Source organism: Saimiri boliviensis, chromosome 21 (assembly GCF_048565385.1).
Source record: "Saimiri boliviensis isolate mSaiBol1 chromosome 21, mSaiBol1.pri, whole genome shotgun sequence".
Lineage (NCBI taxonomy): Eukaryota > Metazoa > Chordata > Mammalia > Primates > Cebidae > Saimiri > Saimiri boliviensis.
In genome coordinates this window covers 11,131,157-11,149,025 of record NC_133469.1, presented here as the reverse complement: position 1 = coordinate 11,149,025, position 17,869 = coordinate 11,131,157, and the positions used below count along the sequence as shown (strand labels likewise).

Here is a 17,869-nt window from a genome sequence, read left to right as displayed (position 1 = left end):
TGATTGAGGCTAGGCACAGCGGCTCGCGCCTGCAATCCCAGCACTTTTGGAGGCCAAGACAGGCAGATCACGAGGTCAGGAGTTCAAGACTAGCCTGGCCAACATGGTAAAACCTTGTTACTACTAAAAATACAAAAATGAGCCGGGCGTGGTGGTGGGCACCTGTAATCCCAGCTACTCAGAAGGCTAAGGCAGGAGAATCACTTGACCCTGGGAGGCAGAGTTTGGAGTGAGCTGAGATCTCACAATTGCACTCCAGCCTGGGTGACACAGCAGGACTCCCTGTCTCAGAAAAAGAAAATATACCTCATTGAATTGAATTGTTAGGTGATAATGACCTATCTAAAAATTATATTTTAGTATCTGTGTTACTGGGCTAGGGCAAAGAACATATACTTTAAAAGAAATTCAGAGAAGTAATTCATGATATAACAAGACTCCTTCTGTTCCCATCTACTTATTTATATGAGTAAGATTTCTTAGCGCTTTAATGTCAACAAAATTAAAATAAGACAGTAGAGAAAACTCTCTCTCATTCTAGTAAGGAGTCTTGGTTACCGTGGATATCTGAACTCATTTAGAAACAAAGTAATTCATCTTCTTAGAAAATGCATTTCTAATAAAATTTCACTTTTGATGTTTAAAATTTATCAAAATTTATAATATTTATCTGTGTGGTATACCCTGTGAAAATCAAAGCTTTATAAATATTGGAGATTGTAAAAAAATGACAGAAGAGTAATTGTATCCATGCTGCAATTATGATTGTATCAATACCAGGTGTATGGATGGACATGGATTTAGAACAGTTGTGTTAGGATGGCCAATTATGGGTGATTTTTAAAAAATAATTATTATAGTTATAAAACAGTAGTTTGTTTTTTAATATATAGGAAAAAGAGGAGCGAACAACAGAACTGTAAACAAAGAGAGTGAAGGCAAGATCAGTGTAAGGACAAGTTAATTTAAGAGCATTTCCTCAAGGATATAAGAATGGAGCCAAATGTTTTTCATGAATAGACCATGAATTAGGGTGTGTGGAGATGAGAGAAGGTAATTCTGCCAAGGACAGATGAGGCAGGCAAAGGGTTGTCCTTGCAAGAATGATAAAAGCAGGTGATAAGCAAGGGGCATGTCTTATCTCTGTTTGTACCTCAGCTCCTAACACAGGGCCTGGCAGAGATTAGACTGTCCATAAATATTCATTGAACTGAACTAAATGGCTTAATTTGAGCTAAATCACTGTTTGTGAGCTGGAAATTTCAGAGAAACCACTTGGTTGTACTGAGGAAATTTAGTTTTGCTGTAGTAGAAAGTACAATGAAGTCAGTATTTTCTTGGGTTTAGAGGTATGATAGTTTGTAAATAACCAAAGGTCACTAGCAAAGCACCATCTGTTCTTTGTTAATGCAGCCACTAGAGCACAGTGCCCCAAAATTCCTTCCATCAAAACCCATCGGGCCAGGCGCGGTGGCTCAAGCTTGAAATCCCAGCACTTTGGGAGGCCGAGGCGGGTGGATCACGAGGTCGAGAGATCGAGACCATCCTGGTCAACATGGTGAAACCCCGTCTCTACTAAAAATACAAAACATTAGCTGGGCATGGTGGCACGTGCCTGTAATCCCAGCTACTCAGGAGGCTGAGGCAGGAGAATTGCCTGAACCTGGGAGGCGGAGGTTGCGGTGAGCCGAGATCGTGCCATTGCACTGCAGCCTGGGTAACAAGAGCGAAACTCCGTCTCAAAAAAAAAAGAAAAGAAAAGAAAATTATATACATCTTTGCCTGATTTTTCCCCTCATACTTTCAGGCTTATAGATTGAACCTTTCAAGACAGTTTCCTCACCTACTCTTTCTCTGACCCCTTGAATAATTTTTCCTGACCAAACCTTGTGAGCCAGTGCTGGGACTGCCCTACTGTGGTGGCATTTGATCCCCAAGTCTCTAATGAATCAGGTGCCCACTTTCCCCAAGATTCATGGAGCTGCTGAGCTCTTTCTTTGCTTGCTTACTTTTTCTTTCTCTCTTTTTGTTTCATTCTTTTTCTTTCCTTCTTTCCTCTTCTTTCTTTTTCTCTTTTTTTGATTTTTTTTCTTTTTTTGCCCTTTTTCTTTTTTTTTTTGAGACGGAGTTTCACTCTTGTTACCCAGGCTCGAGTGCAATGGCACAATCTCGGCTCACCGCAACCTCCGCCTCCTGAGTTCAGGCAATTCTCCTGCCTCAGCCTCCTGAGTAGCTGGGATTACAGGCACGTGCCACCATGCCCAGCTACTTTTTTGTATTTTTAGTAGAGATGGGGTTTCACCATGTTGACCAGGATGGTCTCGATCTCTTGACCTTGTGATCCACCCGCCTCGGCCTCCCAAAGTGCTGGGATTACAGGCTTGAGCCACTGCGCCCGGCCTTCTTTTTTTTTTTTTTTTTTTTTTTTTAGACGGAATCTTGCTCTGTCACCCAGGCTGGAGTGCAGTGGTGAGATCTCAGCTCACTGCAACCTCCGCCTCCCATGTTCAAGCAATTCTCCTGCCTCAGCCTCCTGAGTAGCTGGAATTACAGGCGCACACCACCACACCCAGCTAATTTTTGTATTTTTAGTAGAGATGGGGTTTCGCCATGTTGGCCAGGATGATCTCGATCTCTTGACCTCGTGATCTGCCCACCTTGGACTCCCAAAGTGCTGGTGAGCCATTGCACCTGGCCTTTTTGCCCTTTTCCTATAACTCTTTAATTTTCTGCATTTCGTTTGTCACCAGAAAAAACCTCTAAGCAGCTAAAATTAAAGAAATTTAATTTACTATGGGTTTTACAGAAAATTTTAGAATAACTTCAAAGAAAATTAATGTATAAGGAATGGTTCCTCCTCTTCTTACTAATGTTAGCATTCTTTTAAATCTTTGCCAGAATCCTAGATTATTTCCAAAAGCTCTTTCTCAGTGATTAGAACTGAGCTTTCAGGTGGCCTGGAATCCAAGCACCTTGGCCTGGTTTTCTCAAAGGCAGAAGTGTAATTTACCCAAAGAGCAACCTGTTTAGGCCATTAAGGCTTATGTCAGAGATAGCTTTTGTTCCTTGCAACTTCTGTGCCCTTCAATCTAATTTCTTTTCTTTTTTTTTTTTTTTTTTTGAGACGGAGTTTCGCACTTGTTACCCAGGCTGGAGTGCAATGGCGCGATCTCGGCTCACCGCAACCTCCGCCTCCTGGGTTCAGGCAATTCTCCTGTCTCAGCCTCCTGAGTAGCTGGGATTACAGGCACGAGCCACCATGCCCAGCTAATTTTTTTGTATCTTTAGTAGAGACAGGGTTTCACCATGTTGACCAGGATGGTCTCGATCTCTCGACCTTGTGATCCACCCGCCTCAGCCTCCCAAAGTGCTGGGATTACAGGCTTGAGCCACCGTGCCCGGCCTTCCTTCAATCTAATTTCTGCTACCTAGGATGAAAGAAAGAAAAAACTGGCTCAAACTCTTTTTTAAAAAATAATAAGGGCCGGGCACGGTGGCTCAAGCCTGTAATCCCAGCGCTTTGGGAGGCTGAGGCGGGTGGATCACGAGGTCAAGAGATCGAGACCATCCTGGTCAACATGGTGAAACCCCGTCTCTACTAAAAATACAAAAAATTAGCTGGGCATGGTGGCGCATGCCTATAATCCCAGCTACTCACGAGGTTGAGGCAGGAGAATTGCCTGAACTCTTGAGGCGGAGGTTGCAGTGAGCCGAGATCGTGCTATTGCACTCGAGCCTGGGTAACAAGAACGAAACTCCGTCTCAAAAAATAATAATAATAATAATAATAAGGCCCGGCACGGTGGCTCACACCTGTAATCCCAGCACTTTGAGAGGCTGAGGCGGGTGGATTGTCTGAGCTCAGGAGTTCAAGACCATCCTGGGCAGCATGGTGAAACCCCTGTCTCTACAAAAACTTAGCTAGGTGTGGCAGCGTCTGCCTGTAGTCCCAGCTACTTGGGAGGTTGAGGCAGGAGAATTGCTTGAACCCAGGAGGCAGAGGTTGCAATGAGCCGAGATCATGCCACTGCACTTCAGCCTGGGTAACAGAGCAAGACTCCATCTCCAAAAAATAATAATAATTTCATTTGAAATATTTTCATCTCATTCTAAAGATTTCTGCTCCCCACCCCCACCCACCAATCATTTTGAACTGGTAAGTTCAGTTACAAAGCATGAAAGAACACTGTTCTTTATATAAATAGCAACATTTTTAACATGGGTCAGGAAGGTGTTAGATTTTTATTTGATTTATTATGCACCTATAAAACTATCCCAGACAACTAAAATAAGCACAGGGGAAGAAAAACACAACCTGGGCCCTCAGTGGGATTTGGTTAGATGGAAACTGAGGACCTGCGGTGGGTGCAGTCTGGAGTCTGTTCTGGCTGGAGTTACACATCTCGGGGCAGGGTAGTTTGGCTCTGCCGTGGTGGGAGCCTTGCTCACTCCTTGGGGTGCCTGTGTCCATGCTGCTGCTCTGCACTTCCTGTGGCTCCTTCTCATTTTTCTGTGGTCATTTATTGTTTTTCCCCTCCCCTGTTTCATCTGTTTTAGTCCTTTATTTTACTTTTTTGAGAGTTTGTATGAGGAAGTGTCATATGTATTCTGACCCAAATGGATGATGGATCCTGTTACACTCCATTATCGAGCTTCTGCTGTGTGGCGTTAGCTCTCCAGCTCTGTGCAGTGGGAGAACGTTACCCAAGACTCTTCCACTGAAGCTTACCTGGGGCTCATGGCAAAGTGAACTGAGAACTCTTTAACTACTCACCTGTTCAATCTTTGGGGTCTTCCCCATTGCTTAAAGACTACTTTGAAATTTATCTTTCAGATTCTGCCCTGACCTCCACCCATCGCAAGGCTGCCAATTCTCTTCCTAAAATACATTATTAGTTATCCTCTCACATGCTTAAAATTTCTATTATCTCTTGTCTTAGAGAAAAAAAAATTCAGATTCCTTGGTCTAATATGTAAAGAATACTACATGACGTGACTCTTCATTTCTCCACACCCCTACCACTCTCCGCCTCACTTCATCCCAGAGTTAGCTAAACATTGGAGTCATTTGAATCTCTCACCATTCCCTAAATGTACCTGGTTTCCTTGACATCCCCAAATACCTGTCTTAGGCTCTAGCTCACATGTCCCTTCTGCAAAGCCTCTCCTTCCCCATGATTCCCTGATGACAGTTCTGTCACTGCTGTTGGGCTACACTGATTGTATGTAGTCTTCCCCATCTCAGTTGGAGAATGGCTAGTCCCAGCATTCTGCCTGGGACATATATCATCTGAATGAAAAAGAAAAAGGGCGTGCAGGAATGCACTGAGACAGAGCTGATCTATGGCAGTCATACACATCTTAATACCTTCACAGAGAGATATCACCTTTTTTTTTTTTTTTTTTTTTTTTTTTTTTTGAGACGGAGTTTCACTCTTGTTACCCAGGCTGGAGTGCAATGGCGTGATCTCGGCTCACCGCAACCTCCGCCTCCTGGGTTCAAGCAATTCTCCTGCCTCAGCCTCCTGAGTAGCTGGGATTACAGGGATGTGCCACCATACCCAGCTAATTTTTTGTATTTTTAGTAGAGACAGGGTTTCACCATGTTGACCAGGATGGTCTTGATCTCTTGACCTCGTGATCCACCCGCCTCGGCCTCCCAAAGTGCTGGGATTACAGGCTTGAGCCACCATGCCCGGCCCCGAGACATCACTTTTTTAGGAAGCAAGAGCCAATATCTAAACTTGGAATCAAAAATACCTGTTTCTGAATGGAGAAACTTGGTGAATTAGTCTTTGAATGACACCTGAAGGCATTCCTGGGGCCTGCTTCAGAACTCTTGTTACTGATGCTAGAGACTTATAAAATGTGGTCTTCTCCTTTTTAGGCTTCAGCTCTGGCGGCATGGACTATGGCATGGTTGGTGGGAAGGAGGCTGGAACTGAGTCTCGCTTTAAACAGTGGACCTCCATGATGGAGGGGCTGCCCTCTGTAGCCACACAGGAAGCCAATATGCACAAAAATGGTAAGAGAAGCACTGAAAGTTAGAGCCCCAACCCTCAGCAGGTCTTGATGAAACGTCCTATAATACTGTTCTGAAGTACAGAACTTCAGCTTTTTCTTAATGAGTCTCTTGGTATTCTTTTCTTCGTGAATCCTGTGATCGCCTATGGAGGAAGGACAGAGTCACATGTATGTTGAATTATAAGAAATATAAAGTGCTAGTTCTGATTAAGGGGAGCAGAATTTTTCAGCTATCACGATTGAAGGTGGTAGCAGTGAACTTGGGCATCCAAGGTGAAACCCTAATAAGTTGGCTGAGCGAGCAGAGTCAGCTTGTTGAGTTTGTTTTGCTTTGTTTTGCAGAGCAAGGGATCATAACAAATACTGATCTTGTTGGTTATTTGAACCATATTAAGTTCATCAGCTTTAAAAAAAAAGTCCTGCCATTTAATCTTCAAAGGATGACTGATAGATCATAATACATGAGATTTGAACTTTCACAAAGCTTTCTTATTCTAATTAGAGCGTCTGCAAGACAGTATTTAAGGGTATTGCAGGCTTTGGTCGTGATGTGGGTCGGCTTTTCCTCTCGATTATTCTCTGTAAGGGCTTCTCTATTTCTCTGTAAAACAGATAAAAGGTCTCAGAACCTTCCTTCAGCCTTTGTTTCAGTGTTTGTTTCACTTGACAGTAATTCACTTGGACTTAACTGTATCCATGAGAACCAAGTATAAAGAGGTGTCTGGCTGTTCCTGCTGCAGCGCCCTGGCAGGCCTCAGCCCCAGCCAAGTCATTCAGTCTGAAGCCTTTCAGGTTTCTTTTATAAACCACTCTTTAATAAGCCCATCCGGGAGGCTGGTGAAATAACCACATGGAGCTCTCTGCCTGCCATCCCTCAGCATTATCATTTGGTTTCTCATGACATGAAGACAAAAATGATTTATTGACCTTGTAAAGTCTGTTTGTGGATAGAATAATCCAAGCCCACTGTAAGCTATAGCTTTGGGCACTTTCAGTGCTTCCTTAGGCTGATGATTCACCTGGTCCCCTTGTCCCCAAAGACATGATAGCTGGATGGTAATAAATAGGAAATGGCACGTGAGAGGATATCTCGAAGACAAAATCTCTACTTGCCTTTTTAGAGTTTATGGATCATGTTTTCACGTTTCCTTAGCAATCCCCAAAGTAATTGAGCTTTTCATTTTCCACTGCTTCACCATAATGTGCCTCTGAGCCAGATTTGTCAGTAGCTCCAGAAAAGCAAATGTCCTCTTAGCTGCACATGGAGATAGTTTTGATAATACCATTAGGCTGTATCGCCCTGGAAATAATTTTATCCCTTCACAAGCAGCATCCTAAGAATAGGTCAAGTGACCCGATACAGTATGTAAAATTCATTTGAGAAATAAGTAGACTGGTATCTCACTGACGCCTAAAATTTTATTTTAAATGCACGTTTTGTTAGTTCAAAGCAATTTTAAGCTTTTAATTATTTTCCTGCCCCGTAACATATAAAATGTGTGATGGGGGCACCGGCAAAACCACTGAAATGCTCTAAGGAAAGCAGTTACAAAGGATTTGCTGTTCTTTATGTGTGAGGCCATGGATCCCAGAGCTGCAGAGTTCATTGCTGGTCTTGTGCTGGCAAAGACCCTAGGCGGGAATTCCATCTCATTGCCTTGGAATTTAAAGCAATTGCAGATGCTTTTCTCCCGAATGGACTCTCTGTTTATACTGCTGCTTCCAGCTAATCTAAGCCTGATCAGCCAGCCCTTAAGAACCTGGGCGGGTAGCATCAGTAGAAATTTAGTTAAAACCTTCTTATGTGCTACAGATTGTTAGAATTTTCCCCATTTCTCACTCTTGGGTCATTAGCATAGAAACTAGGGATAATGATAAGACTGCTAGTTTGTGGACATTTCATTAATTTCATAAGACCATGGAATTTTAAAACTGAAAGGAACAGTCAAGCATGAGAACAATCCTGTGTGCCTAAATAAGGAACTGAGAGGCTCAGAGAGGTGAAACGACTTGTTCATGGTCTTGCTGCTTAGTAATTATGTGCTGAGTCTCTAATGCAACCTCTTACTCCAGTGCTGTTTGTATGTACTCCATCAGCTTCAGAAGACTTGAATTCCAATGAATAAAAAATAGACAAGTGCCATTCATAGGAGTTATTCTGGATGAATTAATTTCCTCTCTTTTCTCAGGCGCTATAGTGGCCCCTGGTAAGACCCGGGGAGGGTCACCGTACAACCAGTTTGATATCATCCCTGGTGACACACTGGGTGGCCATACGGGTCCTGCTGGTGATAGCTGGTTACCTGCCAAATCTCCACCAACAAATAAAATCGGAAGTAAATCCAGCAATGCCAGTTGGCCTCCAGGTATGGTCCAGGAAATGCTTTTCTAGGATAGCATTTGTTTTGTAATTGTCAAGTTTCAGGTTCAGAATACATTGTTTTTGTGACTCATGTTACTAAGGCACATGCTTCCATGTTTTCATTCAGTAATTGTTAGGCTAGGCGCAGCGGCTCACGCCTGTAATCCCAGCACTTTAGGAGACCAAGTCGGGTGGATCATGAGGTCAAGAGATCGAGACCATCCCGGTCAACATGGTGAAACCCTGTCTCTACCAAAAATACAAAAATTAGCTGAGCATGGTGGCGTGCGCCTGTAGTCCCAGCTACTCAGGAGGCTGAGGCAGGAGAATCGCTTGAACCTGGGAGGTAGAGGTTACAGTGAGTCGAGACTGTACCACTGCACTCCAGCCTGGGTGACAGAGCAAGACATCATCTCAAAAAAAAAAAAATTGTCTCTTAGAAGCAAGGCATGTGCTGTGGAAAGATAGAAAATTTTTGTTAGATGGGGAATCTGGAGATAAGTGACGTTGTAGCTAGGCCTTGGCATTCGTCCCATGCCTAGGATGCCTTGTAACATGGGTTCTTTTGAAGTGTCTGTTGAAATTGATTTGTTAGTTGTTAGGCAAGTATTTATTATCAGTTAGGTTCTAAATATGCAGTCGTGATTACAATGAAATTATTTGTTAATTTTTTTCTCTCTCCCTCTCTTTTGTTGGACATAGTAATTTATTCTCATGATAGAAAAATGGGAACATTTAATAAAGCAAAAATTAAAATTAGTAATTCCATAAATATATGTCCTCCTAGACCTCTTTCTGTGCATACATGTTTGTGATACGAATATGTATAGTTTCATTTTATTAAAGTAAAATTGTATGATGTAAATCATTCATATAGGGTACACATTGCTCTTTCTCATAACAATTGGGAAAATGAAAGTTTATTCTATCACATAGCTTTAAAATTTTTAAATGATTTAAATTGACCAATAAAAAAATTCTGAGCTCTCGTGTATATTCTAGGCTTTCTTTTGCTAAGCTAAATTATCCCTGGACGTTCCATCTTGCATTTGTATTATACTTTTTGCATTTTGGCCAACATCTGGTAAAGAAAATGAGAAAGGACACTGATCTCTAGCCCATGTTTTCACCCGGTTCTTGGCCTAGATGCTTGGATAATTGTTTTGAACACCAGAGTTCTTACTCCTGCTTTTCCTGCCTTCAGGCCTGAAGTCTCCTGGGAGCAGGAGGATCAGGTTACCAGGGCCAGGCATGAGCTGTGGCTTCAAGTTCACCCCACAGACAGTGTTATAACACATACGTGCTGTTGGCAGGAGTATATATTCATGCTGATTTTTTTCCTTAATTTTGTGATGAAAATCAGTATATAAATTCAGTATTTTTATTTTTCACAGACCCATTTCTTTTCTTTTCTTTTTTCTTTTTTTTGAGATGGAGTCTTGCTCTGTCACCCAGGCTGGAGTGCAATGGCATGATCTCAGCTCACTGCAACTTCTACCTCCCAGGTTCAAGTGATTCTTCTGCCTCAACCTCCCGAGTAGCTGGGACTACAGACATGTCCCACCATGCCCAGCTAATTTTCATATTTTCTAGTAGAGACGGAGTTTTACCGTATTGGCCAGGCTGGTCTCAAACTCCTGACCTTGTGATCCACCCACCTTCGCCTCCCAAAGTGTTGCAATTACAGGCGTGAGCTACCGCGCCCAGACTCACAGACCCATTTCTTATATTAAAAAAATACTATATCAATTTTTTTTAACAACCTTCCTGCTCTAATATTTGTTTTCCTTGTCTCAGAATTCCAACCAGGAGTGCCATGGAAAGGTATCCAAAACATTGACCCTGAATCTGACCCCTATGTCACCCCAGGAAGTGTGCTGGGGGGTACAGCCACATCTCCCATTGTAGATACTGACCACCAACTGCTGCGGGATAACACCACAGGTAAGTGAGCAAAGCATCTCTTGTATACTCAACACACAGCATTTTCCTAGTTGTCAGTCTGTGACTTCATTTGTACTTGCTGGTACCTAAAAGTTGAACCAACAAAAGTCAGAATATTGCTTTTCACCTTTATTTGTCAGACATATTTTGTCCTCCAGCCTGTTGAAGTTTAAATAAAATACTCTCAAGGTTTTACTGGTTATATACCAACATTTATCTTCAGTATTTTCTTCTTCTTCTTTGCTACCCAAGGGTCTAATTCTTCCCTCAACACCTCGCTGCCTTCACCTGGTGCCTGGCCCTACAGTGCCTCTGACAATTCCTTTACCAACGTTCATAGCACTTCAGGTATGAGCATAAATTTTTTGTTTCCCTTTGGTTAGCACTTTTTCGTCAGGTTCCCTTTTATAAAGGAAATTGGCATGTATTTCGTAAGGTATACTGTGACCGTTCAGTAGCATAGGTCAGTATAGAGGGAAGCACACCTTTTATATTTGCTATGTCTTTGAGGAACTTCTACTCTCAGGGAGGATGAGGCAGATACAACTTTGGGATGAGGCCAATAGTGACATAACTGCAGGGAGCTGGCATATTTAGAGGGCTGGAGTCATGTCCTAATGACACACATGCTTCTTTTTTAACAAGGCTGCCAAGAAATCATGGGTCATGAGAAGAACCAGTTAAGACCAGGTTCTTACTCCTAAAGTAGCCAATTATCACTGGCTTTTCTCTGAAAATCCTCCCACTTATAGACAAAGGCTAGGGGCAGATGGCCAAAGGGGGAAAAATAGAAAGAGGACCTTGATTAATTTTACCATCATTTGGTAGGTTCCTCATGTTTTCTGAAAGACAATAGGAAATGGAAATGTTAGGGGATATAATGAAGGGTTTAAAGTCACTCACTGAGCACAGTGCCTTACCGATTGGTAGACGTATTAATATTGGCACCTTCAGTATTGCCAGCTTCAGCAAAAGTTGGACCTTAAGCTGTTAAAGTCATTAATGACTTAATGTGCTTTGCACATAAGCCAATAAAGCAGACCTTTAGCCACCTGCGAAGGTGCTACAGACTGGGGGGCTGCTGACTGTCTTATTTTTCTTCCCACCTTGGTGTTATATCAGTAGTGCAGCCATAACCTGCCACTCACTGAATGATCCCACAGACCAAGCATCATGCTAAACCTTCCACACGAATTTTTATTTTACCTTCACCAAAGGCCATGAGTAAGTCCTGTTGTTACCCCTATTTTGTGGGTAAAGAAACTGAGTGAGGTTCTGAGAGCTGATATAACTTGCCTTGGTTCCTAGCAAGTAAAGAAGACATCTCTATATCCCATGTTTTGAATACATTTTGCTTTTGTAGGATTTCTTTTTTTTTTTTTGAGACGGAGTTTCGCTCTTGTTACCCAGGCTGGAGTGCAATGGCGCGATCTCGGCTCACCGCAACCTCCGCCTCCTGGGCTCAGGCAATTCTCCTGCCTCAGCCTCCTAAGTAGCTGGGATTACAGGCATGAGCCACCACGCCCAGCTAGTTTTTTTTTTTTTTTTGTATTTTTAGTAGAGACGGGGTTTCACCATGTTGACCAGGATGGTCTCGATCTCTTGACCTCATGATCCACCCGCCTCAGCCTCCCAAAGTGCTAGGATTACAGGCTTGAGCCACTGCGCCCGGCCAGGATTTCTTTTACATATAAAAACTTAGTCTGGTTACCCAACTCTTTTACTCCTATACATGCCCATATCTCAGATTGAATTATGTATCTTTTTCCAATAATTGGAAATTCACCTGAGAAATGGCCCAAGAATCACCTCAGACTTGTCTAAAACTGAACCTATACTCCCCACCCCCAAAAGTGTTTTTCTTTCTCAGCTACGTTCCTTTGTTTGTTCTTTCTTTCTTTCTTTCTTCTTTCTTTTTTTTTTTTTCCAGAGATAGGGTTTCACTGTGTTGGCCAACCTGGTCTTGAACTCCTGACCTCAGGTGATCTGCCCTCCTCAGCCTCCCAAAGTGCTGGGATTACAGGCATGAGCCACCACACCCGGCCTTTATGCTTCTTTCTTTCATTTTTATTTTATTTATTTATTTTTATTTTTTTTTTTTTATTTATTTTTGAGAAGGAGTTTTGCTGTTGTTGCCCAGGCTGGAGTGCAATGGAGCAATCTTGGCTTACTGCAACCTCCCACCTCCCAGGTTCAAGTGATTCTTCTGCCTTAGCCTCCTGAGCAGCTGGAATTACAGGTGCCCACCAGCACACACGGCTAATTTTTGTATTTTTAGTAGAGATGGGGTTTTACCATGTTGGCCAGGCTGGTCTTGAACTCCTGATGTCAAGTGATCCGCCTGCCTTAGCCTCCCAGTGTGAGCCACCGTGCCTGGCCTATGTTTCTTTTTCTTAATAATGATCTCATGTATCATTTAGTTATAAAATCTCAGTATTTTCTTCCTTTTTCCTCTCTCCGTTAGTTCCTGGATCCCAGGCAGTGATGATTTCTCCTTAGTGGCTTATTCTGCAATCATATTTCAAATATCCATTCCTCTGTTTCATTCTGTTTGCTGTCACAGTAGTTTAAACACTCCATTCTGAATCAGTTGCAAAAAACTCCTAATAGTATCTTAAGGAGTCCCCAGCCTACTTTTATAACCTCCTTTACCTCTCTGCCTCTGTGAACTGTTCAACCACAATTGAGGGGCATCATATTCCATATATAGAGAGAGTTTATGTTGAACCTTGGTTTACGCTTTCCTGTTTCTTTGTGCCCATCCATTTATGTAACTCCTTCAAGAACTGTCCTTGTAAAGCCTTTGCTGCAAGCCCAGCATTCTTGATCTCCTCTGCATATTGAACATATGTGATGATATTGGGGTCACCAGTTCTGTTGCTCATCTGTTCTGCCTTCCCATCTGAGCTTGAGGTTCTTGGGGATAATTATTTATGTTACTCACAGCACTGATTCAATGCCATATGCATAGTAAGCCCTTAGTGAATATTTCTTGATTGTTTTTAAAGAATCTGTTTGAACAGCAGTATCTAATACACTGGATCAAGACACAAGTATAATTTTCTAATTACTTTCCGTTTAGTCAATGAGTATTTATAGAATACTTTAGTTCTGCTAGGATTCACATTCTCACTGTTACCCAGAATCTGGTGTCTTTAGGAAGATTTTCTCCTTGAATGCATCCTCCCTTTCAAGTCATTTTTAGCTAAGAAAGCAGTAGAGAATTAGTTATCTTATTAAATCTTTAATTCATATGATAATTCTATCAATTCAGAGTAGTAGTCACTGAAAATTTTCTGTTTATTATGCTCAAAGAACAGTTATTTTGTATTGCTATGCTTAAAATGTGTACTGTTACTTCTCAGAATATAAATGTGTATGTATTTATGTGTATGTAATTAAAACTCGTGTATTTGTCAAAAGAAGTGAACCATCTAACCTCTTTCCTTCCTTAATGTTCTCTTCTTACAGCAAAGTTCCCTGATTACAAATCAACATGGTCCCCAGATCCCATAGGACACAACCCCACTCATCTCTCCAACAAGATGTGGAAAAACCATATTTCCTCCAGGAACACTACACCGCTGCCCCGCCCACCTCCTGGTCTGACCAACCCCAAACCATCATCTCCCTGGAGCAGCACAGCACCCCGATCAGTGAGGGGGTGGGGGACACAGGACTCGCGGCTTGCTTCGGGTGAGGAGGATCTGCCTGAAGGAGCACCATTGTTCATCCACAAAGGGGCTTACGTTAACACAGATGGTGAAGACACCGAGAGGTCTTCCCAATAGAGGAAGTCATGGTTGTCTGGTTTTTCTTCTGATAGAGGAGAAGCTACCTCTTGAGTGAAAGCCGTAGTCAGTATAAGCAAAGGGACCCAAGAGCTCCCAAGGGACAGATGGAGTAAAATGAGTGAGTAAAAATGGCAGAGTGAGAACACTGGGAGGAAAATACTGTCTTGCAAATGAGGCATAAGAGTGCATAGGAGTCAGGGACCAGTAGAAGAGAAAAAGGAGATCAGAGTCCAGAGGAAAAGAGAGACAGGTTATAAAAGCAGAGAAGAAATGTGGGCTACATGAAAATGTTTCTCCCTCATGGCTTTCTTGAATTTTTTTTTATTTCTCTTCCTAACCATTTTTCTGGTTGCTTATAGCCTCTACCTGGAGTGATGGTGGCTCAGTTCGTCCTAGTTACTGGCTGGTTCTTCACAATCTCACTCCACAGGTAATTATGCTTTCTCGTGGTTTTCTAGATAGGACTTGATTATAGATTATATTAAGAGAGAGAGATAAGACCAGGGGTGATGTTTCACACCCCTAATCCCAGCACTTTGGGAGGCCAAGGTGAGAGGATTTCTTAAAGCCAGGTGTCTAAGATCAGTCCAAGCAATATTATCAGTCCAAGCAATATAATGAGAACCTGCTTCTACAAAAAATTCAAAAGTAGCCAGGCATGGTGGCACACACCTGTAGTCCCAGCTGCTCAGGAGGCTGAGGTGGGAGGATCACTTGAGCCCAGAAGGTCAAAGGAGGCTGCAGTGAGCCGTGATTGCATTGCACTGCACTCCAGGTTGGGCAACAGTGCAAGACCCTATCTCAAAAGAGAGAGAGAGAGAGAGAGGGAAATACAGAGATGTGGGAGGTTATATGAAAGCTCATTTCCCAATCACTGTAAGGAGGTCTTTACCGCAGGCGGTGGCTGTCCCCTCCTCACCCAAAGTTCAGAACCTGCTTCTGGAGAGGGGTGGATGCTGGCCACGAGGCTTCACGCCTGCCTTAAAGATAATGATGACACATACAGTTTATAAAACTGAAAAGTAGTTTATAAAACTAGGTGAAACCCACTAGAGTGGGTTCCTGCCGATCTTATGGGGCAGAGAAAGAGAAAAAACAGAGTAGAGCGGTATTTTCTGGTGATTTCTGTATAGTAGACACAATTCGCTCTACAGATGTGCATGTTGGAATCCAGAACCTAGTGGAGAAGGGAGTGTTTTAAGGACACCCAGAAGCTACCTGTTCTGTGTTAATTCTCCAGCAAGACCTAACCTATACTCCCCCATCCCTAAAAGTCTTTCCTTCTCAACTAAGTTCTTCATGTTTCTTAATAATAATCTCATGAATCATTTAGTTAGAAAACCTCAGTATTTTCCCCTCTTAAAACATAATCACTTTTTGCGCTTTGTAAATAATTAACCATCCACCTGTCCAGTGGAAAAGATCATTCGACTTCATAGCTAATAAATGCTACTTGGGCATGTTTAACTCTCCGTCTATCACGCTCTTCATGTGTAGATGACATTACTATAATTTGCCCTCATCAGACCATACCCTCCGGGTGGTTTTCCAGTAGAGGAGCTTAATTTGCACCAAGCCACCCTGACTTTCACCCTTTTTGCTAGATAACTGAGGCATTTGCAGAGCATCATGTTTACTACTTGAATGAGGTTAAGTGGGCCCATCGCACCCTTTACAACACCCTCACAACACCTTGTTAAAAGAAGTCAGTCATGCCTCCTGTTTTTGACACGTAGAATGCATTGTCTGGCATTTAATTCATGCGTGGATTCATGCACATTTTACTAAGCCAACATTTTCCAGAGTGTTCCATTTTCCAGAGTATTCAGTCTCTGGTCTAATCCGTTTGACATGTATACTTGCTTAAACAAAACTAAGTAGATTTCTTCACTTTGAGACTCCTTAGACCTTTTAATATGCTAACACATAATATGATTCTCTGTAGGAAAATACATGTCCTAAATACATTTGCCCATTCATAGGGAGTAAATCACAGGACTCGTATTTCAAGGGGTACATTGAGATAAACAGTTTCCTACATACAGTTAACATGAGGGAGGATGCGGGTTACCACTTAATCTCTGTATCTAATCAACTCAGCTCAAAGTTCCAAGTTATTTATTTAGCTAATACTGAAGTATGAAGAATTTTATATGACCATCCTCAAAACTATGTATGCCTTCTGTTTCCTAAGAGATGTCGCACAATGTGGTGATTATGGTATGATTAGAATGAGAGAAGCAATAAGGGTTACACTGTCTTGAAAGGAGCCTGGGAAGGATAATCAGCTGTTCACTTGTTCTATCTTATAAAAATGCTGGCTGGATTTGGTGGCTCATGCCTGTCACCCTAGCACTTTTGGGAGGCTGAGGCAGGTGGATCACCTGAGGTCAGGAGTTTCAGACCAGCCTGGCCAACATGGTGAAACCCCATCTCTACTAAAAATACAAAAATTATCTGGGTATGGTGGTGGGCAGCTGTAGTTCCAGCTACTCGGGAGACTAAGGCAGGAGAATTGCTTCAACCCAGGAGGCAGAGGCTGCAGTGAGCCGAGATCGTGCCACTGCCCTCCAGCCTGGGTGACAGAACAAGACTCTGTCTCAAAAAAAAAAAAAATGTTAAGTATACACATATATTCATATAAAATGAATATGGAGGTGGCTGTGTTTGTGTTAGAATTAATTTTAAAAATCAAATCTTCCTAAGAGCAGACTAATCTCTATCATAGCTTAAAAGGTTATTAGAGCAAATCATCTTTCCAGCCTGGGTGACAGAAGAGTTAGTAAGACCAAGAAACTGCCAGTTTCCATCCTGCAGGGTATCTGCCACTGCCACCAGTAGCACAGCTTTTTAAGCAATCCAACAGGAATCTGTTTATCTTCCAAAGAAATGAACTGAAATGATGAACTGATCTGAAATATCTATTTAAGATCTTAATGCAAAATAAATTAATCAAATAAAGTGAGTAAGTTTATTCATTCAACTTCACAGGTTAGGAAAATTGTCCCTGATCCCTGAAGGTCTTAAGTGGTGAAAGTCTAACTGGGGTGAGGAGTACAGCCTTTGATCAAAATGCCTGATATCAGCAGAGGACTTAGAGAAGTAGGCAGAAATAGTCTCACCTTGAGATGGGCAAAGTAGGGGGTAAGACAGTGTTGGATAGGCTGTGAACTAGGTCAGCCATCAGCATTTTAAATAATCAGATATTCAAGATAAGCAGTGATGCTAAGAATGTTAACTTACATTCTTATGTGGGTGCCATCTCATTTCTGCCCTTTTTGGCTCCACAAATTAACACACTCCCACCTGTTTATGTCCTGAAGAAAACAGACCACAGGCTGAATCATATGCTTTTGTTTTGAGCTGCATTTATGCAAACTCTGTTTGCAAAATGGGCACACTAGGTCTCAGCCAGTGCTTTGAATATCTTAAAATTTACCTTTCTCACCCCTCCTCCAGTCCTTATCTCATGAATGTCATTACTTCTTAGATTGATGGGTCAACCTTGAGAACGATCTGCATGCAGCATGGCCCACTGCTGACATTCCATCTGAATCTAACCCAGGGCACTGCCCTGATCCGATACAGCACCAAACAGGAGGCAGCCAAAGCCCAAACTGCACTGCACATGTGAGTATTCCATCCTGCACCCACGTAGACAAACATGCATGAAGATGCACCCGTGAGTATTCTGGCAGCTGCTGAACTAAAGATGCACAAGCACAGACAGAGAGAATGGCACCTC

The 17,869-nt window shown here is 42.4% G+C and overlaps 1 protein-coding gene across 12 annotated transcripts in view; it reads left to right on the top strand.

Annotated features, from left to right (window-relative positions):
- Positions 1-17,869, top strand: part of TNRC6B (trinucleotide repeat containing adaptor 6B) — a 296,001-nt gene that overhangs the window by 265,085 nt on the left and 13,047 nt on the right. For all 12 annotated transcript variants that reach the window (XM_074390906.1, XM_074390915.1, XM_074390905.1 and 9 more), the window contains 7 exons: positions 5,888-6,025; positions 8,214-8,390; positions 10,184-10,330; positions 10,583-10,678; positions 13,802-14,026; positions 14,484-14,554; positions 17,615-17,754. In XM_074390906.1, the coding sequence (XP_074247007.1) occupies positions 5,888-6,025; positions 8,214-8,390; positions 10,184-10,330; positions 10,583-10,678; positions 13,802-14,026; positions 14,484-14,554; positions 17,615-17,754 (994 nt within the window). The remainder of the gene's footprint in view (positions 1-5,887; positions 6,026-8,213; positions 8,391-10,183; positions 10,331-10,582; positions 10,679-13,801; positions 14,027-14,483; positions 14,555-17,614; positions 17,755-17,869) is intronic.